Source organism: Mixophyes fleayi, chromosome 3, assembly GCF_038048845.1.
Source record: "Mixophyes fleayi isolate aMixFle1 chromosome 3, aMixFle1.hap1, whole genome shotgun sequence".
NCBI lineage: Eukaryota > Metazoa > Chordata > Amphibia > Anura > Limnodynastidae > Mixophyes > Mixophyes fleayi.
This window is the reverse complement of record NC_134404.1, coordinates 204,680,182-204,706,627: the sequence shown is the minus strand read 5'-3', so window position 1 is coordinate 204,706,627 and position 26,446 is coordinate 204,680,182. Positions and strand designations below refer to the sequence as shown.

Below are 26,446 nucleotides of genomic sequence, written 5' to 3'. Positions count from 1 at the left end.
CTCGAGTATAAGCCTAGGGTGGAAAAGAGCGCTAATTTAAAAACCTAAATAAAAATGATAGGTTCAATCTATGAAATCATTTTTAGCTAGATGACAAGGAACATTCATAAATGATTATAAAATCATTGGGTACAACCTAAGTAAATTAAGGGGGGGGGGGTATATGTGTATATATATATATATATATATATATATATATATATATATATATATATATATATATATATATATATTATAGGGTAGGGATTTAAATGTATGAACATGGTGGCTGTATTGTTTGTTCATTTTGTGTGTGTGTGTGTGTGTGTGTGTGTGTGTGTGTGTGTGTGTGTGTGTGTGAGAGAGAGAAAAAAAAAAAAAAAAAACACAACACACACACACACAAACAAAACACAAACACACAACTCGGCTTATACACGAGTATATACGGTAAACCTTCGCTACTGAAATCAGTGATTTCATTACCCTGAAAGACTTGCAATTATGTTGTCTGAAATTGTTTCCATTTTACAAGCTTACCCCAGTGCCTCATTCTTAAACACTTCTACAGTTCTGAAGATGTACAGTTCTTGACACAAGTGGCATTCTGCATGAGAGGGAGTGTGAAAACACTAGTGTAAGGGTGACCAACCAGTCAGAACCTAATAGCCAAAAAATATTTCTAGATATGGCAAACAGCCAACTTTACCTTTTTATATATGTGTGAATATACAAATTGTAAACATGCATACACATATAACCTCATTTACAATATCCTGCCATGTGAAAAAGAAAATATCCAACATTGGCAGAATGTTCAGAATAATATTCAACTCAGCACAGCTCTTACCTCGGTGCTGTGTCCAGCGGAAAAGGGTTCAAATGGTTACTTACAGTCTCTTCACAGTAGCTTCTGTATCCAAAATCACTGTGGAGGGAACTGTTGAAATGGGGATAGAAATAAGTAATAGCAACATGTCCCTCAGACCTCTTTACATTCCCATCGGATCTCCCTACATGTCGCTTACGTACACATCAGCCTCACCATACGTCATCAGACCTTGCCATGTGCCATCAAATCTACCTATATGCCCCAGAAATGCCTGTTGGATACCCCCACATGGCCAATCAGACTTCCCCACGTGCCCATTAAATGCCATCAGACCTTCCCACATGTCTCTTACATGCCATTCAGCCTCCCCACATGCCATGAGATCTACCCACGTTCCTCCAGCATGCAAGTAAAAAAAAATAATAATAATACGACCCTCTGTACCAAACAATTTTGCAGCAGTGTCTTTGATAAGATTGTTGGGAAAGCACAGAGCTATTTACCAACATTGCTCAAACATGCAGATTTACAGTCAGACATTTTGCTTTTTATTGTGTAACCTAGTTTACATGGATAAACATCTATACTTTTATGATCTTCCCAGGAGTATGAGCACCAGTCCAGCGCTGAAGCCAAGTTTGTGAAAGAATTGGACCAATGTGAAATGATCCTGCAGGCTCTGGAGTATGAGGAACTGGAGAAGAGGCCGGGGAGACTTCAAGACTTCTTCAACTCAACGGCAGGTATGGAATGACTTCATTTACAGACTTGATTGTTTGTTTTCAGCTACATCTAATCTCATTCTGACAGTCCTCTTCTCATATGTAAAAATATGGATTTTTATTGTATTCACAGTAAACTGTCCATGTACACTGAGTGACCGCTTAATTTGGTACATCCGCCTAATAGGATGTTGTTCACTCATTTGTCTTTTAAACAGCTGAAGATAAGGACATAGTCTCAACTTGATGATGTTGGTCCATATCAACTCCAGGTTGTCCCATAGTCCATTAACTGGTAATAGATTTCTTCTCCAAATAGTTTGTTCCATCTTCCCCACACATATAAATGGATTAAGACCTTCTGGGTCCACTGCATTAAGCCAAATTGGCTGCCATTTTTTGTATCATGAAGGGATGCATTGGCAACAGTGTTTAGATAACCTTTAGAATTCCAACATTGTCTGCCACATAAACACAACCCACACCATTACACTGTCATCATCAGTTTACTGATGCCAGGTATCTTTGGATGTAACTGATTTTACACTATTCTGCTTAGTCATCTGTTAGACTGACTATAGCACATCAGGCCTTTGCAGCTGCTTCTTCAATTTGTGTCCAGTGAGCATCTAGTTTGTTCATTTAGATTCTACTTATACATTGCTCACCCACCTGTGGATATGGCTATTGGTTCACCTTATTTAATTTTATCAAATTTTTCCTTTTGTTTTTCAGGAAAATTTAAACACCCAGAGATTGTTCAGCTTGTTTCTGCAATTTATGAAGAAAGGGATTTTAACATAGCAGCACAAGCGAGTAATCCTCCGCCATAAGCTATTCGTATTTATGTTGAAAATAAAATATTTATCGTTTTTATACCATTGTGCCTGTTTAGTTTTTGTTAGCCAATAATCAAATGGATACTGATCTTTCATTATTAAATCAAGGTATTAAGTCCCCACAAATAAGCATTGCAGCTGGTTCAGTTGACACTCCTGGTGATAGGTGTCTTTTAACCACAGTTGTTGCTGTATGAATTGTTTGTACTGATGGCTCCATCAATCAAACCTTAACAAATCTTGGTTGCTGGTATTCAGTGCAGGGCCAGAGACCTATCTGCTATCAAACGATAGTAGAGCAGGCATGATAGCCTTTGGCACCTGATAGGAAAGAGCGTTTCAATTACACAAGCTGAGGGGATGGATGATGCCAAAGTTGAACGCAGCAATGGAAGACACACAGTGGTACACACTGCTTTCATCAATGGTGGCGAGTACAATAGCTTGCTTCTGTAGTTCTCACTCCTGTTTGTATAGTCACCATAGGAAGAAAGTTGACTTTTGGCATAAATGGTTCCTAAGATGGGGTTCTCTGTTTGCACTCACCAAATGTGGGATATAGGAGCAAAACAAACAAAAAAACACACACACAACATACCATGTTGTAATGCAATAGATGCAAATGCGTTTATTGTCATAGCATGCAGGGAAAAAGAATAGGTTTACCATTTAATGCCTTTTCTTCAAGAGACTCTATTGAGTAGTCAGAGAATTTGTCCTTTCTGCTTTTAAATCCCTGTTTTGAGTGAAAAACCTGGGAACCTTTGCATTTCTTCTTGTAGTCTTGATGTCTACTTGAGGAATGCCATACTTTTCCACTAGTAGCGGAATGAATTTGCTTTTGGCTGAGGTAGTCTGCTACTACGTTTTGTTCTCTTGCTATATATAAAATGCTGAAAGTACCATCATATTATTTTCTGGCCATGTAATGAACTTTGCCACACTCCCTCTTCAAGGCTTGACTTTTTGAGACCCCTTGCCAGTTTATGAAGGCTACCACTGTTCTGAAGAAAATTATACAATATTTCCCCTTCAACTGAGATTTAAGGTGTCAACATTTTACATGCTGCTCTCATTTGTAGGTATGTATGTTTGTATGATTACATGAAGACTTATCTCAATTTGAGACCACTTGCCTTGCATAACTTATGCTTGCAGGTGAGCTCCCCAACCTGTAAAACTGGATATTGTTGTTAGAATTATCCACTCTGGCTCCAGGTGAAACACTCCTTTTGCTCTTAAGTTTGGGCTTATCCACTATCTGAATGATTGTCTGGCGATTCTTGACAGGGTGATAACCTTGTTTAGAGAAAACCTCCTGTAGTTCCACTAGTGTGATTAGCAGCTTGCTAAATGTACTCTGAGATGCTGCCAGGCCAAAGGGCAGACAGGTGAACTGAAAATGTTGGACCAGTACACAAAATCTGAGAAACTGCTGTGATGAACAGCTACAGGAATATGAAAATAGACTTCCTGAAGATCAATGTATGTGAGAAAGTCCTCTTCATCTATGGACATTAGGATGGTAGTAATATATACCTTTTGTTAAGCATCTAAAAAAATAGGATATCTAATGTTGATTTAACCTAGCACTTTTAATTCTGTTCCAAAAGCTTGCATTTTTGCAGTAACTTGAAATGTAAGTTAGATAAAGTAATTTGGTTTGGATTCGAAAGGAAAAGCTACCTTAGGGGTCCAAATTTCTTGGTGATTCCTTAATAAACACCAGTGATACTTGAAATAAATTGGAATAAGCAAGCTGTGATTGGTAAATAGTTTAATACATTGAAAAATCAATATATTGAAAACTAATGGTCAGACAGTTGAGACATTTGGCAGAAATTGTTTTTTGGACATTTCTCTTATAAAAAAAAAATTGAATCTGAGATGGGTGGTGGGCTTTTTTTTGGGGGGGGGGGGGATGATCTAATGTGGAATGGACCCATGTGTTCTATGACATATATGTAGAAAAGTTACCATTTTAATTAATGTAGTGGCCTACTTTAGTCCAACATCATTTTTACTTGGAGCCCAAGTTTTATGTAGAGAAGGGAATGACTGTACATGATTTAGGTGTCTACAGTCTGTTTCAGTGAAGACATTGCAATTTTTATAGCCAGGACTTGGAGACTGACACCTTAGCTTTGAAAATTGAATAGTTCAGGAAAAAGTGGCAAGATAAATGTTCCAAGGTTCCCTACACCTGCATTTGAGTATCACTCAAACCAAATAGCTGCTCCTATGTTTTACAAGGTAATTTTCTTAAAAATAAAAAAGCATAAAACATTATCTTAATCAGAGTAAAACAAAAAATACACATTTGCTTTCGGACATAATACATTTCAGGACATGTTTCTTTGTGTAAGGCAATGTGTTATGCCTGAGCAGCTATTATCACAAGTTCCACATACTCTGTATCTTACGGTGTTTCCTCTCTCCAGTCTCTCTAAGTATAAAAAGATATCCTATAAAGCACCCCTATATATAGGGGCTTGCCTACTGCAGGTGCTCTTCAGCTGTTTGGAATCTGACTTTGGCTCCTTCCAAGAACCACGTGTAGCAGATTCAACTTAAAAACCGTTTGCCTTTTTCAGAGAGCGTTCCAAGTAGCTCCATGCAGCCTCTATGCTCTGACGCGATCTCAGCACATGCGCCGACAACAGGCAATCACAATCCAGTGTCAAAGTCAAAATCACAGCATGAGCACCGCTCTTAAGGTAGTGGTCTGATGCTCCTTCGGGTAGCCAGCCCCTCAGCAGCTTGCAACTTTACTGTTGGAGCCCCAGGATCTCCAAGGAAGAGAAGACCCTACCTACAGAAAATAGCAAATACTAGTTATGGTAGAGACCAAAAAAGACACAGGGTATACCATGTATCAATGTGTTTTTCATTACCGATCTCTACCTAACCAGGAAAAGGAAGCTACCCATTGTAATGGCTACCAGGGAGTCCTAAGGAACAATACTGGCTGCTTCTGCATGTAGCACACACATTGTACAGTGTTTTTTTACACTGTAACTTAGTATCGAGCTAGGTCAGTTTGCACATGTTAAATTTTGCTACCCCTTGCAGTGCAACCTGGTTTTGCCAAGGTGCAAACTTTTGAACATTCCATGTCTTTTTATTCTTCTTACCCTAAATGAGGCCCTGAATTTTTATTTTTTTTACTAATCCCTTTTTTTTTTTCTTTTTTTTTTTGTATTTTGGCTACTAGGATGGTCTTGGTATTGTGTACCGGTCAGATTGGGTTTAGGTTTGAATGCATAAATGTATATTTATCATGTGGGAGCTGCCTTGCATATTTAAAAAGAATAGGAGTCAGTAAGTGTGTAAAAATGGATTAATTCACAACCTGTATGTAGATCCATACATAATATATGCATTTTAGCTCTTTGCCCTAAAACACAAGTTGTGGATTCTGGTTTTGGACATGTCGAGACCCATTCTCTGCTGACCACTTATATTTCTAAATCACACAATATATTTACATGATATTTAAAACGATTGTTAAAGAGCCAGACAGAAGAGCTGCTGTTGTTCACCAAATTATGAATCTAGTAGTGTGTGTGGGCGCACAGTTTCTGTAAAACCTTGCTTACTGAAAGCACTTGGTGATCATCAGTTATAACCGTAATCTTCTTTGCAAAAAGATACGCCAATCCCATCTGCTTTTTTTATTTTGAACCAGCCCTGGAAATCAGTTACGAATAATTATCAACACATTTTTATGATGCTGAGGCCAACCAAGAGTAGATGAGAAATACTCGCTTTTGCCAACAATAACTTTGAGATTTTAAATTTATTTCTATTGGGCATAAGATCAGTGCAGATTATCCATCACACTGGCTGACCGTGGCAGCTACAAGAGGGGTGTGCTAGAAACTAACCTCCTCACCGAATTGGCCGCTGTTGCTCTTCCCTTTATATTGATCACGATTTGTTGTTTTTTTGTTTTTTGGGGGGTTTTTTTTATATGTAAAACATTGACCATAAAATAACACAACTGGATACAACACATTGTGAAATCAGGAGATCTTTAATAAGAATATTTAATATTTGTATACATAAAACTATTGATCTAATTTGCTCATTTATTTTATAAAATACATTTTTTTCCACGCTGACACAACATAAGCATACCAAATATCACATGATTTGATCAAATAAATAAATACAATTCCAATCAGTAACTCTGTTACAAACACAGTTTGGAAAGATCTATTACACAATTCCCATGTATGTGTCTAATTAAAAAGAAAAAAAAGACGAAGACAAATATATCATTGTGAATTTATTCTAGAACTTTACATTATTTTTGTACATATTTGAATATTGAAATAAGCAATTGGGGACCAAGTGATGGTAACGGAATCTTTTTCTCCATAATATTTTCTTCTAAAACTGTGCAGAAATAATCTAAAAAATAAGACTTAATCTCTTCCACAATCTATCAAATTCAAGGTAACTGACTTTTACAAAATTTTAATTTTATGGTAAAAAATTAACACTGCCAACTGCCTAGTTGGCAGAACAACCGTGTTCACTATTATTTTCAGAAATATGGCAGAATGCAGTGAAAGTCTTATATCATTTGACTACCCATTTTTAGAAGAGGGAAGTAACAAAGGAGTCTTATTATATTACTTTCATTGATATTTATTTATTTTTTGTTTATATACGATTTCATGTTTACATTTTGGTATAATATAACTTTTTTTTTTGTATGAGATGTAATTTCTGTGCCTATAAGTAACCCTTTATTTTAAAGAATAAAGGGATATTTCAATGCAACGTTAATCAGGAAATACAGGACTTCATGGTGGGTTCACCCAAATGGATTTAAAATTGGTTGTAAGTGATATGGTATCTATAGCAAATAATATAATTGAGGCGATTGATTCAGAGAATTAATAAATGTAGAAAATTGGTAAGGTGTTTTCTAATCCCCATTTGAGAGATGCCTCCTCTTTTCAAATCAAAGCAGTAAAGAAGACAAAACCTCAAAGTATGTTCTGTATCAACTTCATTAATCATTAGTAGAGACACAATAATGTATTAGAAATATAATAACCTGTTATGGTATCTCAGGAAACATCAGCCTCTTAATATAGTGGATTGTGAGATGTTACACAAGGCTATTATCTATTTGTTCATTGATTAAACAGAGGTATATATGGATTGTAGCAAAGTTTTATTTGGTTCATTTTCTTGACCAGTTTAAATTATATGGAGTGATTCTGAAATTTATAATCTAATTCAAGTGTATTCCTGGTGCTATTTCGTGGATTACAGTTTGCTTTCTGGCATTTTTTCTTAAATATAAAAGTCCTAACTTAATTACTACAGTACACATTTGTAGAAGAAATTTCAGCTATTACAGTAATAGGACAGGGGCTGTCAACTCTAGAAAAGCTGAGCTATTTGTCCTGATACAGCGCACACGATTAAGCTAAACAATCACTATTCACAGTGTAAATGGGCATGTTACTAGGCCATGCCATCCACAAATGCTATAAATCAACTTGAAAGGTCAAATCAGGATTTACAAGTTCTGGTAGCCAGTTCACTATGGTGACCAGACTTCCTCTCCTGTGCATATCCCTCACTTCTCTAGCACTGGAGGGGAGCTAGGTGACAGTCCCATCTCCACTGCATCTGCCACAAATCTAACCCTGGCATTAAGCATATCATTGTACAGTGTTGATGGGTCGATATTACAGTTGCCAGAAACTTTGGGAACATTGTAACCAGAGTTTCCTATAGAAGTGAGAACAGCTTCTAGTGCAGCCTTCTATTGGGCGGAGGATGATGTAGTGTGTGGTACGATTTGTTGTACACAGGCTGTGTTTAATGTGCCAGTGATTTGGTGTGTGTAATATGTAATTGTAAGGGATATTGCAAAAATTAAGTACATAATTGTTTGGTCTTAATTTTTGGCATTGACTCTTTTTGTATACATTTATCCAGAAATGTAGCCCTTACCTCGCTGTTCTGGATTTTGAGGAACTCTGAACCTGTACTAATAGTGACACAATGGAGAATAAATAAAATCCTTGCACTCCAGTAATCTAATAAACATGTCTGCATAGGAAATGATTGTTGGCCTGATTAATTCTGCTGCAATTTGAAGGTTTATAAGAACACTAAATCGTTGCACTGATCTAAGATATGAAAAATACTCTGATCCTTTTATCTTTTTGTTTAGGATCTTATCTTCAATGAACGTACTGGTGTTCCATGGATATAGTGAGATATTCAGATGCCATATAAACCCCCTTGATCATATATTAGCAGCTGCCTCCTAATCCCCTGTGCGTCACTAAAGTGGTTATTTGACTTTTGAATGCTACAACATTCTTATTTGTATTTTGTTTTTTCAAAACAGGAAAAACTAAAACACCACCTAGTATTCTGAAAGGTGAAACTGCAAGTTTGATGCAGTCTTTGGAAAGAAATACACTATTTTGCAAAATATGTATAGAACTGTGCAAGTCTTAATAAGTAGTATGCAAATATACTAAAATATGCAATGTTGTGCAATAAATTATTTATACTACTGTCATGTAATGGTGCTGGAATATCCCAAGTGTAATTACTGTTATGACATATGGTTGCAAACTCACATTCATGTTCTGTTTTACAGTCATTGATTATAATTGTCATCTGGGTCATTCCACGTCCGTTCAATCAGGTGTGTCCACCACTCATCTCAGATTAAAAATTGAGTTGAGAGGATGTCCAAAAAAATTCTGACAAATATCTCGACTGTCTGACCATTGGTATCCGAAATATTGATTTTTTTCAATGTAGTAAACTAATTACTAATCGTGGCTTATTTATACCAGTTTATTTGAAGCATCACAAGTATTTACTAAGGAATCATATCAAAATTTGGACCCCTAAGGTAACTTTTCCAAATTCCTTTGTCTTGTGTTTCGAGTTACAGCACAAATACAAGCATTTGGAACAGAAATAAAAACACTAGCTTAAATCAACATTTAGATGTCCCAATTTCTTTTAGGTGCTTAACATAGGTATACATTACCACCACAAAAAAATCAGCATGCTACTGTCATAGTGTAGAAAAAAAAAATAATGAATTTGACATTTGATTACTGTTGTACTGATAGAAACCATGAACTATCAACAATAGCATTATTTCCCTTCGTTAAAACAGGTTCCAAACAGTCTGTAATTTTTCTTAGTGTCAGCAGACAGTGTATACGGCCTTCCAGTATTTCCTTGGATCGTTGGCACTACCGTTACACAGAGGACGTGAATAGAAGGAACAAAACGCTTATCGTCATGTCCTCTCATAAGGAGTGCTATACGTATAGCTCAATATTACGAATAGCCGAAATCTATGAGTACGTGTTCCTGCCACATTCTTTGCTGTTTCTAGACAGCTATGCAGCTTGGTTTTGCAGTCTTGTATTTCACTTTGTGACACGTAGAGAAGCTTTATGCCATGTACATTTTCATTTGCCTAATTATACAGGTCCAAAGGTGTCAAGATGTGATGGGTTAACACTACTTGCAGAGTGGTGCGTGTGGCTAGTTGTTTAACTTTCCCTCCAAAGCCATTGCACAAACTGTTACCATGAGATGTGGCAAAAAAATTCCATTCTGCTTGAATGTTGAAGTCATCCGTATGGAAGCATAAGTTCAAAAAGTTCTTGCAGTTCTTGTATGGTGCACTAGCACCATTACTAAAGCAGGGAACATACTCCAACTTTGGTAATAGTTCCGATTATTGTTTCTTAACTATCATAATTAAGGCATGCACAGATATGCCTAGATAGTCACGGGTATCGCTTGTAACACACAGACTCACAAAGTTTAAAGTGTCACAATCATCTTGCTGAAAAATACAGCAATGGGTGGAGTGCTGCTTGTGAAGTGTCCCAGTGGAATCATTGAATTGCATCCTGACACATGAATAAATAATTTTCAGCAAAATCTACTAACACGATAGCTTCTGTTTCTGGTCAAATAGTTTCCTCCAACTGGCGTAGGTATTCAGCCTGGGACTTTGTTGTGTACAGATGGGCTGTTCAATCATCAACAGCACTACAAACAACTAAATGGAACTGTTTCACAGTACTAGTGATTGTGGACCCACTGCTGATAGAGAATTGTCATCATCCATGTCCCTATCAGGAAAAAGTTTTTCAACTATTTTCTGAAGTGCTTCCAGACCTGGACATTTGTCACATTGATGAAGCATACAAGTTTTTGAGACTGAAGAACAAACAAGGATTTCAGTTAGGTCTTTGTAGTCCATCTTTAGTGGTAGAGCAGCAAACAATAATTTTAACATTTTGGCGAGTCTCGCAAACACACACAGAATGCATCACCTCTTGCAGCAACGCTAACACACCATTGAGGTTGTAAAGAACAAAACTTAGAAAATCCAATTTGAATGTTTAGAAAATGGTCTTTGAAAGCAAGATAAAGCTCTTTCAGGTTTAGGAGTAGTCTTTTTCGTTTGTGAATTATTTGTCCTGGAACTTTTACAGAACAAACATTTCTTTTACAAGGCACATTCCAGAATGTTCATCATCTTCGTAAAACTGCTGAACCTGATGAACGATTTATAAAAGGACTTTACCTCTAAGTTTTCTTGATTGTTTTACCATGTATTCTCTGACATTAGATTCTTCTGCAGACTGCTTAATTGTCCAGCTATTTGGTGCCAGAATTAATATTTGTATTACTTCTTGTCGTTACGCCTCTTCACACTTTTGCTTTAATTCACATATCAGACTCTGTAAATCACCTGGGGTGATTCTAGTGATATTCTAGGAAGTCTTGAATGGCTGTACTTGCCTGCGCTCTCTATCTTTTAGCATACGCCTCCCGATGTCTTCTCTTTACCCCCATGCAATTTCACTGGTGTGCAACCAAACTTTGTAATAGGGAGTCCAACTTCTTCTGTTGGCATATCTATATCTGTTTGTTCTTTACAGTGTGACAGTTGAATTCGGCATTTTGGGCAACGTTTCTGTCCTGGCTTAATAACAGCAAGAAGTTGACAGTCACCATGTTCTTTGGCCCACTTCAGTGACACAAAGGTTAAGCTTTTTTCTGGCTCCTTTTTTGAGGAACAAGAAATGATTACAGCATCTTTTCTGAAATTCTTCATAGTCTAACAGCAGTACCTTTTCATGTAGCAGACTGTGGTTCCATAATCACTAGGTTGCATTTGAAGCTTCAGTTCTCAGAATCAAGTTATTTTTCTTCATCTGTAAAGTGGTCCCAGCTATGTAATCCAGTGGTCATTGAGCAGATAGTAATATGGCAGTTAGTATTTAAGACTACCAAATGTGCACTTTATAGGAGTAGCTGCCATGATTGACTATCTTTCTGTCTGCCGCCTTCTCTTTCTCTGGAAAGCTTCAGTTTTGAAAGGGAATCCCCCTTCCCATATGTTTCTGTATAGGAGGGATATCCCATTTCCTCAGTTTTGTTCACGTTTTGGGTATGGTTTTTAACTTAGCATGGTTTCTTGTGTAAATTATGTATGCGGTACAACAGTAAAAGAACAGCAATTTTTTTTCTCCACTATGAAACAGAGAACCCTGCTGATTTTTTTGTGGTAGTAATATATAACTTTGTTAAGCATCTAAAAAAATTAGGATATCTAATGTTGATTTAACCTAGCGGTTTTAATTCTGTTCCAAAAGCGTTTTTGCTGTAACTTGAAACGTAAGTTAGATCAAGTAATTTAGTTTGGATTCAATGTAAAAGTTACTTTAGGGGTCCAAATCTCTTGGTGATTCCTTAATAAACACCAGTGATACTTGAAATAAATTGGAATAAATAAGCTGTGATTAGTAAATAGTGTAATACATTGAAAAATCAATATATTGAAAACGAATGGCCAGACGGTGGAAACATTTGGCAGAAATTGGTTTTTGGACATTAATCTAATAAAATGAACAATTGAATCTGAGATGGGTGGTGGACTTCATTTTTCTTTTTTTTCTTAGAGGGGGGGGGGGGGATCTAATGTGGAATGGACCCATGGGTTCTATGACATATATGTAGAAAAGTTACCATTTTAATTAATGTAGTGGCCTATTTTTTTACTTGGAGCCTAGGTTTTATGTAGAGAAGGGAATGAATGTAAATAAATGATTTAGGTGTCTACAGTCTGTTTCAGTTCAGACATTGTAATTTTTATAGCCAGGACTTGGAGACTCTGACACCTTAGCTTTGAAAATTGAATAGTTCAGGAAAAAGTGACAAGATAAATGTTCCAAGGTTCCCTACACCTGAATTTGAGTATCACTCAAACCAAATAGCTGCTCCTATGTTTTACAAGGTAATTTACTTAAAAATAAAAAAAAAGCATAAAACATTATCTTAATCAGAGTAAAACAAAAAATACACATTTGCTTTCTGACATAAGCCATTTCATGACATGTTTCTTTGTGTGAGGCAATGTGTTATGCCTGAGCAGCTATTACTCTCCAATAATGGTATCATTGTAGCTCTTCCTCAGCTTCGGGCAAAAGGCTGCCAGCCAGCGAACTCTGGGCACTAGCATGGGCAGCAGAACTCAGAACCTCCTCAAAGCTCCCTTGGGTTTGATTTGTTGCTCCTACTTTAGCCTAAAACCACAACAACACAAAAAGAAAATTGACTTACAACTTGACAGGTACAATTTTGAAGGTGTCTCTTGTAAATATGTTTGTTACATGGCAGAAGAGGCAGTGTTTCAGATACAATGGGCCTGATTTACGTTCTGCCGTATGTCCATTTGTGTAGAATATCTTGCGTGAAATTGCTCTGCGCATGCCCAGAAATAGACCTTAAGCCAATGAACACAATTGCATGCAATTCATGTCCGAACGCAAATGACACAACAGCCTGTGACTTGAGGGGTAAAACAGAAATGTAAGACCAGGTAGATGGGTAGGAAGTGAACCAGAAGAGGTACAAAGAAGGAAAATGGAATGAATAATGTGCTGGAGGAGAAGGTGGTCAATGGTGTTGCAGTCAGCAGAGAGGTTCAAGAGAATGCGCATTGATAAGTGACCCTTAGACAAAGAGAAGATTGGTGGTGGAGAGAGACAAGTTAAAGAGATGGGTTAGGTGGAGGCAGGCAATGGATAAAGGGTGTAGGTAGTGGTTGGGAGAAGATGACAGAAGAATATAGATCTCATTTCCAGAGATAGGGGGAAGAGCAGATGGATGGTAGAGTTGAGGGGGAGGATGTGAGTAAAGGGAGTGGAGCCTGGCAGGAGATTTCGTGACAGATGGTGGCAAGTGAGGGCATTAAGAAAGAGATGAGCAGGGGTTTGGTAGAGGAGAGTGCTGCAAGTGGTGATGATGGCGGTTGAATGACTGGGTGTAATAGCAAGCAGATTCTAACTATCTAGTACATTCTAGAAAATGATAGCTAGAATCTGATTGTTATTGGTGACACCTCCATTTATCCTTTTAGAAGGTTTGATAAAGCTGGATTGTATAGCAAGTGGCAGGGAAGATATGTAAGATAGAATAATTACTTTAAAGTACAGGAAGGCAGCTTTAGAACGAGATTTCTTCCAGCAGTGCTTAGCGTTACTGGAGCACTTTTGCAAATAACGGGTCTGCTAGGAGTGCCACAGCTGGGGTCTAGAGTTCCAGACTCTGTGAGTGGTGGTAGGGCAACTGTCTCTAGGGTTCTGGTGAGAGTGTGGTAATGGGAGATGGCCAAATTTTGGCATGATACTAGTGATAGAGAAATGGTTCAAGTGTGGAAGAAAAGATGACCTAGAGTCAAGAGCATCAAGGTGACAGTAAGTGCACATGGACTTGGGAAAGATAAAAGTAAAGGAGGTAGGAGTTGGAAAGCAAAAAGAGCGACATGAAAAATTGTCTATAGAACAGAAATGGGAGACGAAAAGATGAAGTGTGTGACTTACAGTGGGTAGGGCAGCAAGTCTACTGGAAGAGTCCAAAGGGAAAAGGGAGAGAGGGGCTGGAGTGTTATTTAAGAGAAATTCAATATTCCTATTGATGAGGGAGGTTAGGTCAATGGATAAAAAGTGAGAAAGCCACTTATGAAAGAATTGGGAGAGAAAATCAGGGGGCTGGTTGATGCAAAGACACAAAGATAAATTGTAGAGATGAATGTAATAAACCCTGAAGGAGGAGAGAGAAAACTTAAGGGAAATGTCCAAGAAGGTGTAGCTGGGATAGAGTAGAATGCCTACACAGCGACCAGCTTTCTATTCCTGGGTCTGGTAGGGTGAGAGAAGGAGAGACCCCCGTAAAAAGAGCACTGCGGGGGAAGTGGTATCTGAGAAGGTAGCCAGGTTTTGGTGATGGCAAAGAGGTTAAGGGAACTGAGATGAAAAGATTGTGAATGGGGGCCATTTTGTTGCAGACTGATCTAGCATTAGAGATTGCCAGAGAGAGAGGGCAGCGGGGGTATGTGGATATTAAAGGCCAGATTTCAGGTATTCAGGAAGGGGGTTATTGTGGAAGGAGGTAGGAGAGTATTTTTAATGTATTTCAGCAAAAACACCTTAATATTGAGGCTGTGTGTTCCATTCTGACCAAGGCACCTGTGAGGAATATACTCTGTACATGTAGGTATCCTCCAGGTACTCCGGTTTTCTCCCAAAGTCTAAAAACATACTGGTAGGTAAATTGGCTTCTGACAAAATTGACCCCTGTGTGTGTGTTTTGTGTGGCAAAGAATTTAGAATGTAAGTGTCACTGGGGCAGGGACTGATGAGAAAGATTAAATCGATGGTAGTCATTTTTGACAAGAGAGGAGCGACACAAACATAGCATAGCGGGTGCTTTAATTCCGACATGCAGCAAATAATTTGTTGGTGCTGTATAAAGGATAATAATATTTATTTTGCATACACTGTAAACAATTGTTCTTTGTAGCAAATCTTTGCTAAAGTGGTAAATATATAATATACTACCTTGCCCTTTACACATATAGGGGGGAATTCAATTGGCCGTGTTACTGCCAAAAGTAATGCGGCCTGTGCACTATTACCGATATTACGGTAATAGTGTGCGTAATACCGTTAAGGTAATTTCAACGCCGGATTTTTACCTGCAGCTCCCTGAGATGCAAGCAGAAAGCAGGGTTAAAATTACTGTAATAACAGTAGTACTTTTAGCGCGGTGCTATTTTGGGGGGAATTGAATACCCCTATAGTAGTAGTTAGCAGCACAAGTCAGTGTAGTATGTGATCAAATTTGAATCTTTCCGCCACAGTTAACAGAAGAAATAACTATTCTTTCTGCAAAAAGGAATTGTTTACACCTGATTCTGTAGAGCAGTGGAAGATGTTTCCTAGGCAACATGGAAACTGTCTGCTTTCACATTTTGTACTACTTTTTGTATTGCATTTCCTCTAAATCCATACCCTTTTTTTTTATACACCATCTGTTAAAGGCTCAAATGTTTCACAAATTGTATTTTTGAGCTAATAGTGTTTACATAATTTATTTCCATATTTGCTTTTTACAAAATGGGGTTACAAGACTTGTACAAATCAATGAAATACGATTGTAAATCCACTCTGCTTGACAATGCAGCACAATGTCATCTATTATTTAATTTTTTAACTTAACATTTTATTAGTGATCCTTATTATATGGTCCTTTTGCATTATAATGTGAGACTACAGATTTCATGTAATGGTCAACAAATATCTGGCCTTCTCGCAGCTCTCACAGCCTGCAAAAGCAGTATTCAGCAGTTTGCAAGAAGTGATTTTTAGAAACTTCAGCTATGGTGTATTTTGTTGGAATGAAAAAGGGTTTGAAACCTGATTCATTTCAAACATCCTGGTGATGGCTTTGGGAGTCCCTGATTTCAAACTGCACTCATTTTAGTCCATGCCAGGCAATCAAAGAATCAAATTATGTTCTAGTCTTTCCTGGGTAAGAACCTCCTTGATATTTTCACAATGACTTACTAATCTACCCCACAAGCTGGTGTGTCATTTTTTTGCAAAATATTTTATTTTCTTTGGTACTGCTTCCCTCCTATGATTATCCCACCCTAAAAAAATAATTGCATTTGTGCTTATTACATGGTATCTGCATATCTGTTTTGAAGAACTAACCGTGTCATAATTTTAGGGGTGTGTAAAGAGAGTGTAAACAAAAACAATTCTCAACAATGAACTAGTATTACTAAACCCAGAAATAAGTGTGCTATATTAAGTCATAATTACTGAAGTCACTTTTACCAATTGTAATGCTTGTCCATTTCTGAGAGTTTTCTATATTTAGTTTTGTATGCCCAATCCTAAAATGTCAGTCAGTTTTTCCTGCGACCCAATAACATCGTTAGTATGATATAAGGTTGTTTAGCATATTTACTATTATTTTGGGTATGCAAACTTAATTTTTCTTGAAATGTTGGGATCATGTCTCGCATGATTCAATGTAATTGGTCATTGTTCTCTGACAGTTGCAGTTTTTTCCTTTACAATCACTTAAAAAGTCTGGAAAAAATGTAGAAGCATAAAGTACATACTGTGAGTTGACAGATTAGGATGTTATCATGCAGGATTTCACCCATGTCTAGGCTAAAATCTTGACACCTGTGTTTTACCTGTGCTAGATCAAGTCCAGGTATTATTAGAATGTTTTAGTAATTAACATAATGTTTTTCAGACATACAGCTTTACAAACCTATTGTAATACGACAATTTTATTATGTTTAATGGGTGCATGTCAATGTATAGTTTTTCTGAACCTTTGCATGTATAACAAAAAAAGGATTTTAACAGGCTTAAATGAATGTGTTCACTCACTCCTTTTGAAAATCATAACAAAACCTTTGAATAAAGATTTGCCTGTAAGGACCCTAAATGGCTTAAGCATAAGTAATTCATATTAGGTGGAATTGTAGTAAGCATTGCTATTTCTGTTCTGTTAAAGGAATATGTTATGATTGTAATAAAATCAGTCCAAGAGGGAATTCATTTGTCCGAAGTGTTGGGATGCCGTAGTACCTGGAAACGTGCAAAGTCTCAAAGTTGAATCCCCCCACACCAGAGTTAACAGAGTGGTCATGTAATTAGTTGACATGCATGCCTACAGTTTGTTTTTCATTGGTTTTTACTTTTAATGCCATGCATCATGGCTGTGAGTGAATTGCAGTGAAGACATACAACATGTATACTTCACATGGCATTGCTTAATCATGTTTGACTGAGTCATTAGTTAATCCACCTGTTCTCACAGAAAGAAATCCACATATGGGTGTGTTTGCAGTGTGCATTAGGGGATCAGGAGTTGAGAAGTCCTACTGATGAACAATCATGCTATTTTTTTACCTTCAAAGTAGTCACTGTATTCTCAACGCGTTCCTCAAAGGACTTGAATGTAGGAGTATTCCTGGGAAATCAAAACAAGGGTACAGTTAATGCTCTGCCACAACACATACTCTGTAAGGCTCAAGTGGTTGCAACTGACTGATTTATTGAGACATTCGCTTTTATTCTATTATACACAGAACTATTTATTTTTTGGTTTTAAGTTCTTCTAAATCACATAGTCAGTAGCTAGAGGAAGTGTCTATGTAATAATTGCAGTGTAGGTGTAGCATTTGCATTTAAAAAGTATCAAACTTTCTTAAAATACAATGGGTAGAAACGCACAGCGTGGTGGCTCAGTGGTTAGTACTTCTGCTTCACAGCACTGGGGTCAAGAGTTTGAGTCCCAATCAGGGCCTCATCTGTTTCGAGTTTGTACGTTCTCCCTATGTTTGCTTGGGCTTCCTCCCACACTCCAAAAACATACTGGTAGGATTAATTGGCTGCTGACAAAATTAACGCGTGTGTGTGAGGGAATCCAATGAGGCAGGGACTGATGTGAATTATTATCTTAGATTTGTAAGGCGCGACAGTGCTCTTCAGAGCCGAATGAATGAAAAATATTTTCTACCACCGCGCTGCAAAATTGGTAGCACTATATAAATGGTGATGATGATTACTTACTTTCATGTAACGTTCAGCCTTAGAAACACTGGGGAAAGCCCTCTAAAATATTACTGTATTTGAATTCCTATGTCTGTTTTTGTTAGACAAATATAATGTGATTTTGTTTTCATTCACTTTTGTTACAAGTTTGCTCTAAAAGGCTATAACATTTAAAATACAGAAAATCCAATATTAAAAGTAATTCTGTAACATTTACAAACCTATACTGATCCTAGATGTCAAAAGTAAACATGAGCGGGCTCGGATTTCGCTAATCCGAGCCCATCCGAACAGTGCGGATCCGACGGGATCCGAGCACTGTTGGGTACTTCCGGCTGCCAAAGGAATCCAAAACGAGGCTATGCCATCCAAGTCTCGCGTCGGATCTCGCGAGACTCGGATGTCATAAATGCCCCGCTCACGGCCGCCATCTTCATTCTCCCTGCGATCACTGAAGAGGGAGGTTGTTGAGATCCTGTGCTCTGTCCTGCTGATAAGTTTAGTCAAGTGGTGCTTTGTCCAGTGCTCTGTCCTGCTGATTCCAGTGGTGCTTTGGCCAGTGTCTGTCCTGCTGAGTCCAGTGGTGCTTTTGTCCTGTGTTTTTTTCTGCTAAGTCCATAGTAATTTGATAATTATAAAAAAATCTTAATTTTTTTTTAAAAAAAAAAATAAAAAAAAAATTTTAAAAAATAATTTAAAAAGTATAAAAAAAATTCTAGAGCAATATATTCTGGCAGTCCCAAAAAATAGGAACTGCAATCTATATTACTACGTTCACTGTTTTTGCAGTCCCAAAAAATAGGTACTGCAATCTATATTACTACGTTCACTGTTACTGCTACATTAAAAAAACATGAACCTGCCCTGCCATCAACTAAAACAAAAGGTAGTGACGCGCTTGAACTCCACCCTCTATATGCTGCAGAGGATGGAGGAGCAGCAAAAGGCCATTCAAGCCTACACAGCCACCTACGATGGGGCACGTGTTTGTGCCGCCCACTTGTGGCGCTTAGCTTAGTCATCCAGCTACCTCGGTGCAACCTTTTGGCCTAAAAACAATATTGTGAGGTGTTCAGAATAGACTGGAAATTAGTGGAAATGATTGTTATTGAATGTTATTGAGGTTAATAATAGCGTAGGAGTGAAAAAAAAAAAAAAAAAAAAAAATGGATTTTAGCACTTTTTATGCTTTTTTAAAAATAAATCAGAACCCAAAACCCTAAATCAGAACCAAAACCTTTCGTCGGGTGTTTTGGCAAAACAAATCAGAACCCAAAACCTCAAGCTAATCAGAACCCAAAACACTAAAAGTGGCCGGTGCACACCCCTAGTCAAAAGATGTTCAAGCTTGTTAGATGTTAATCTATAGCTCATTTCATAGAAGAGGCTTTTTGCCATGCCATTTGATATGCTTAAAGGGAAAACATATAGAGACATTATTTACTTTCCCATATCCGGGAAATGTTTTGTTCAAAATATATTACTTGGTAAGCCACACAAGTATCCTACAATTTATGTACTATGGGAACATAAAACTGCATTCTATTCAATGGGTAATATTCCAATTTAGATTGAATAAGCTGTTGTGCGGCAGCTCCAGTTAATGTAAAAATGACAGTGATGCAGGTAATAGAGGCTCTTTGTACATGTGCTCTAGATATGTATTCTAGAACAGTAAGAGAAAATTAAAGTGGAAATAAGCCCTTCTTATATATATGGTATTTCGCCTTTTAAATAAAAGGGGGCATATTTTTCTAAACTGCTGGTTTGATCAATTGAAAATGTTGCCTATAGCAACCAATCAGATTCTAGCTGTCATTTATTTAGTATATTCTACAAAATGACATTTGGACTCTGGTTGCTATAGGCAACATCTCCCCTTTTTTTAAACCCAAAGTTTAGTAAATATACCCCAAGGAGTCGGACATGTATAAAAAAAATTAGTTCCCCTACGATTAATGCCATATTCACAAGATTATTCAGTTCAGAAGAAGAAAAAGAAAGAAAAGAAGGCAGTGCAAAAGTGTGTATCACATCTGATGTGGTGATATAACCAGTGTGGCTCAGAGTGTACACAGACACTTACCTACTCTAACGCAGTCTGACCAGATTATCTTGCATAGCTAAATATAAATTCAGTGTTCTTATTTTTGTGTTACATGAAAGCAAATTCGCACATCACAATTATGTTGTCTCACACTGTGGAGGTGAATGGTGTTATTAGCAAGTATTATTGTCTTCGTTATCACTGAAGCAAGGTTACAATGTAATTGTTTTCAAAGTGTTGCTTAATGAGACACATCTTTTCGGATTTGTGTGTTTAGATATTACCTGAACAGCAGAACAGAATTATTTAGTTAATATCACAAATCGAACAGGCAGTTCATGGTTTATACTGCAACAGATGAATAGATTACTGTCTCTAAGATACCTTTACTAAATACACTTTATTGGTCAGGGATGATACTATATTGAAACTACATTTGTAACAGTTGTTTTTTCCTTTACTGCTAAATGCCTTTGGCTCCAGTATGCAGATGAGAGGGAGGAGACAAACAGATTCAGCGTGTGAGCATATTGCATGTTTTTACATTATGGTTTATTAAAGCATTGTTCTCCCCTGAAAATTTTGCCAGCCAGGTGGGGTGAGTAATATTTTGCAATAATAATGAAAAATTTTGCAGGCTATTGCCCACATCTGCCAGGATTGGTCAGACTGGTGGTCAGTGGTCTAACACACATTGCTGGCTGTAGTGCTCACATAGTACCTGTTATAATAGGAGAAACAATGGTTTATTCTATTATAATAGGACTCTATTGTGCTCCAAGAGCCGTGTGGCAGGTAAAAACAGCCGGTGGAGCACCCAGGAAATAGGGGAGAACACTGATTAACGTACAAGTTGGACTGGGATGTGAATACAATAAACCATACACAGAGTTGTAGAAATGATACATGTAATAATACTATAGTTACCTCATGGCTGGCATACTTATAGAGTGGCGGATAGAATAGCTGCCATGTGTGAGCATTTTGGGAAGAAAACAACAAAACACACCATGATACGTTATACCAATATACATACCAATTTTCTGAGGAAATTAAGCTTGCTTCTAGAGCAATGCTATTTTACATTATATAGACAGTACACAGGCATATGAACATAATGAAATCTTACAAAATAGTATTAATTTAAAATATATTACTTTCGGTTGAGACTGATGAGAGGGTGACCTTAATACCATCTACAACACAGTGCTTCAGTTACAGCACTACCTAGAATTAGAAAACGCATCCTCTGTCTTCAATCCTAACCAGCATGGTGTACACACCTATAGGCACAGAGTGAAAACATAACAAGAACTATTATACTATTGGGTGTAGAAATGTGTAAGTGCAACAAGAGTGCATAACAAACAGCACAAACTACAAAACTACAAAAGGGCCTCTTAACCCTTTCATTCAGGAATCCAATTGCCGGCAGTACAAAATAAAAGGCGATGGCACGGAGGCACTTCTCTCCCATTATAATCTATGTACATTCTGGGTTATTCTCACATGAGGTTTTCCAGCTTCATATACACAATAATGGAAAAATAGAGAATTAGCTGCAATGTGCTAGTGTTTAGAAGTCCTGCGTGACATATGTCTAAGTTTGCAAAGAGCGAATTATGGTAAGTCACACTAAGTAATAGGTCCATAGCCATAGGTTAAAAACCCCATGAGCTCGAAGCATACAAGATGCACATCTTTCAATGCAAAATGATTCTTTATCTAGGCAATATTTCAATGCGTCTTATATAAGCAGCAGGTCATAATTATGAATATATTTGCTCTGAAAGAGGTGTGCTGTGCTTCCTTATAGTCCACTGTGCATGTTCAGAATGACGAGCAATGTTTATAGCCTATACTCCCCACATTTCCTTTCTGCAAAAAACATTGGATCCTCTTCAATTAGAGTTTCACTCTCAACACTCCACAGAGACTGCGCTGACCAAGGTTGTCAATGATCTGATCACAGCTAAAACTTAAGGTGATTACTCTCTTCTGATTCTCCTGGATCTCTCTGCTGCATTCAAAACTGTTGACCAATCTCTCCTTATACAGATGCTACAATCCCTAGGTCTTTAAGGTCTTCCTTTCTCTGCCACAACCTCCACTCCGCTTCCTTTATCAGTTGGAGTACCACAAGGCTCAGTCCTAGGTCCTCTGCTACTCTCTATCTACACCACTTCTCTAGGAAAACTAATAAGCGCCTTTGGATTTCAGTATCATCTCTATGCGGATTATACACACATTTATCTATCCTCTCCAGATCTCTCACCATCTGTGTTGTCTCGCGTTACTAACTGTCTTTCTGCCATTTCATCTTGGATATCCTCTCGCCAACTCAAACTTTCAAAAACAGAATTATTAATAATCCCACCCAACAATAGAAGCTCTGTGCCTGACCGTTCTATTTCTGTTGACATGACCATAAATCCCACCCCACAAGCTCACTACCTAGGTGTAATACTTGACTCACAACTATCCTTTGTTCCCCACATCAACTCTATATTTACATCATGCTGCATACATCTAAAAAAAAATTCCAGAATATGTACATATCTCACACAAAATACTGCAAAAACCTTAATTCATGCACTCATCTCCTGCATTGACAATTGTAATTCCCTCCTTACTAGTCCTCCCAAAATCAGACTTGAGCCCCTGCAATATATTTTGCAAGCAGCTGTTTGATTGATTTTCCTTGCAAATCATTTTACATCTGCTGAGTAACTGTCAGTCTCTACATTGGTTGCCTGTTTTTCAAAAAATTCAATATGAATTTCTTCTACTAACATACAAGGCCATCAACAAAATTGCACATACATCTCTGCACTTGTCTCAAAATATCTCCCAACTCGACACCTCCGTTCTGCACAAGATCTGCGTCTCTCTTTCACTCTCATCACTTCCTCCCATTTTCGGTTGCAGGATTTTTTTCGGGCTGCACCCAATTTATGGAATTCACTCCCTTGCACCACAAGTCTTCAAACGTTCTCTGAAAACCCACCTCTTCAGACAAGCTTTTAATATTCTTCTACCACCATCTTAATCTCCCTAGGTTACTCTATTACCATCCTCTACACAGCTAACACTAGACAACAACACTCTGACCAACATTGCTGTGTAACTGAGCATACAGCCCACTAAATACTTTGTAACCTTTCCATTCTAGCTGGACAAATATTCAATATGATGTAGCACTTACCCTTGTGTATCAAACCATTATCCCATAGATTGTAAGCTTGCGAGCAGGGCTTTCTTACCACTACGTATGTATTTATTACCCAGTATTGTTTTATTACGGTTTGTTCCCAATTGTAAAGCGCTACGGAATCTGCTGGCACTATATAAATAACTGATGATATATACTATCACGTTTGTAGATAAAATGTGTCTAGGCTAAGAAAATAATTCATTATTATGACAGTCCTGTTCCTCTGTATTACTACATCCTATTTCCAATAAAACACATCAGTGTTTCTACATTTAATCTCTTGTACAGCAGTCCTTGCAGCTTAATGTGTTTAATCAATAAAAAAAACCATTACACTTTCCACATACTACTACATGCTATGATATGTTTTGATGCACAAAATAGGTCGGTTGACAGAAATATGTAAGTCTATGTACTATTGCACATCAGGTGCCTCGGATAAAGTTATCCATGGGTTGAAGATATTGTCTGGGGCTAAGGGATGAGGTTATTAAAACTAATAAGTGGAGCCTATTAACCTTAAATTGGACTTATCATATCTCCAGCGTTCTTATAAAGAATTTGTATTGACATAAGAGTAACAACTTCTTACCTAATAGAATGTGATCTGCAGCAGAGGAAGTAAAAGCATTATAAGGGTTATGAAACAATGAGCTACTACATACAAAACAGAGGAAAAATCCACTTTTCTTGATGTGAACATATAGCCTTCAGGCACAATCATGCTTAATTTAACTATGCAAGGAATGATTTACACAGTGACTTGTATATCCAGAAAGCTAACTTAAGAGTTTATTCTTAAACTTTGCAGTCTGCAGATAATCTGCTACATGCATTAGCTGTTTGGCGATTTTAATTTAGTACAGTTCAAAGCGAGATTGTTAAACAAGTTAAACCAGTGTAGAGTAGTGTCACTTTAGATGTATATAAAAGCGGATAAACAAGATTAGTTGGAAGAAACACTTATGGCCTTGACTGCAATTTGTATCCACGTGGGAGGCAGTTACAGATTGAGCAAGATTTATGTTATATTGCCATCCCTGGTTTTCTGCTTTAGAATATTGGAGCTCTCTACATATAGCAATACACAATTTAACATTTCAATATTCATACAAGTGACATCATTATATGTAAAATATCCTGAAAAACATTCTTATATTTGATGAGCAGTGATGTCACTTGTCACATGACTCATGACAGTGTTCAGTGATCGAATATATAACGGTCAGGGTAGGTAAAGTACACCCAGATATGTAAATCGTCTCACACATGCAACTTGATTTTTTTCCAATTCAAAATCTATGTATTATAAGGAATGTACTACCTATTATAAAATAAAAAGGATATAAGTAGTCTAATAGTTGTAATATCTTTATATTACAATAGGGTGTACATTGATCTTAATATTTTTGTACAGCAAACTGAGTTTTTGAAAATCTAATTAAAGACCTAATTTTATCTTTCTACTCCAGAATAAAATAAGTAATTAAACAATTGTGTGTGACACTTTGGGCATTACAATATGAATGAAAATATGTTTAGTAAAATATTAGGGAACTAGGGTGTCTAAAGTGGAATGACCACTATTATGATCATAGTGTAATTCTATACTAATTGTAAACCTTTATGCAAAATGCAGAACAAAGACTAATGCACGTGACATAGGTGACAGAAGTGGTTGCTGGTCAATACCAACTAAATATTTCCAGGGACAAATCTTCAAAATAATTCCATCTGGTGTGAGGAGATGTATAGAGAAAGTGATTGACCAGTGGCATTAGGTGAATTCAGGTCCAATTTCCGTATAAGTGTTGCTCTTGGGTAAAACCCTTGGTTTACTTTATGTGGCCTTCAGCTACTATCTTTCATTTGAATAGTTCCAGCTTACAAGCAGGTATGTACAATATAATGTAGATATGTGTCCTGGCCTGTAAAACTTGGACAACTCTCATGTTGCGCTTTCACTTTCCATCTACTCTTCTAGAAAATACACAAGCTACAATACAAACTGCAATTATATGTAGAAAAGAGCCTGTGCAGTATAAGGTCATTCTAGATAAATAAAACAGCTTTAAAAACAATAAGCCATTGTAGTTATAAGAAATATAAGTACCTCATATCTCCAAACTTCTTGCCTATAGCACTTCCCACATTTGTTATTGCAGTTGTTGCTTTTATTCCAGCTTGGCTTAATGTTTCTTGTGTTTTCTTATACCTACAAATAAAATTGTTTAGTAATAAAGTGTTGACAAGTCATGTTAACAGAATACCATTCTAACTATCCATTCAACACTACCTTAAACTTTCCATACTAACATTTGTAACAGTATCTTCCAAAAGGACCAACTAAAACCAGAGAAGTAGATGTGAAAAACATTGCACGCTTTCAAATGTTAGCTTCAGTAAAGTAAATTCTTTTTTTTTCCCCTCATAGAAAGGATTTATTTGCTTTGGTGGACAATAAAAATTACTCACTGCCTTTAGATAACTTACAGAGGATATAAAGCCACGTTTTCCTTCATTTTTGTTTAGTTGTGCATGGTTGTACTGACATGCACACATATTAGTATGGCAAGATGGCTACAACTGTGTGATGGGCACATATTTGCAGAAGGATTAGCAGAGATAGCACTTAGGTGATGTTCCCAGAGGGGGTCTGCAGTCTCTTAGCACATCTGCCATATAGTTACACCAACAAAGAGGTAGTGGTAATTGGACCTCAGTCACTAATCTTACTCAGTCTAAGTGCATTTTATTGGAAAAAGACATTAATAAACCAAAGCGATAACGTAAAATGTGTTACCAAACTGTTCCACAAACTAGGTCTTGCAATTATAGTCATGGAACCAGACATATG

General features: G+C 37.2%; 2 protein-coding genes across 3 annotated transcripts in view; one reads left to right on the top strand and one right to left on the bottom strand.

Annotated features, from left to right (window-relative positions):
- HDDC2 (HD domain containing 2) overlaps positions 1 to 2,409 on the top strand; it is a 35,154-nt gene extending 32,745 nt beyond the window's left edge. The window contains exons 5-6 of the mRNA XM_075203016.1: positions 1,416 to 1,554; positions 2,269 to 2,409. Of these exons, the coding sequence (XP_075059117.1) occupies positions 1,416 to 1,554; positions 2,269 to 2,366 (237 nt within the window). The 3' untranslated portion in view covers positions 2,367 to 2,409. The remainder of the gene's footprint in view (positions 1 to 1,415; positions 1,555 to 2,268) is intronic.
- A 10,054-nt stretch (positions 2,410 to 12,463) lies between these two features.
- The window catches only part of TPD52L1 (TPD52 like 1), an 80,235-nt gene continuing 66,252 nt past the window's right edge, over positions 12,464 to 26,446 (bottom strand). Inside the window, exons 4-8 of one of the 2 annotated variants that reach the window (XM_075203014.1) lie at positions 25,703 to 25,804; positions 24,182 to 24,196; positions 21,303 to 21,341; positions 17,684 to 17,744; positions 12,464 to 12,988 (exon numbers count right to left, since the gene is read on the bottom strand). In XM_075203014.1, the coding sequence (XP_075059115.1) occupies positions 12,860 to 12,988; positions 17,684 to 17,744; positions 21,303 to 21,341; positions 24,182 to 24,196; positions 25,703 to 25,804 (346 nt within the window). In that variant the 3' untranslated portion in view covers positions 12,464 to 12,859. The remainder of the gene's footprint in view (positions 12,989 to 17,683; positions 17,745 to 21,302; positions 21,342 to 24,181; positions 24,197 to 25,702; positions 25,805 to 26,446) is intronic. The other variant, XM_075203015.1, reaches the window with a different exon arrangement.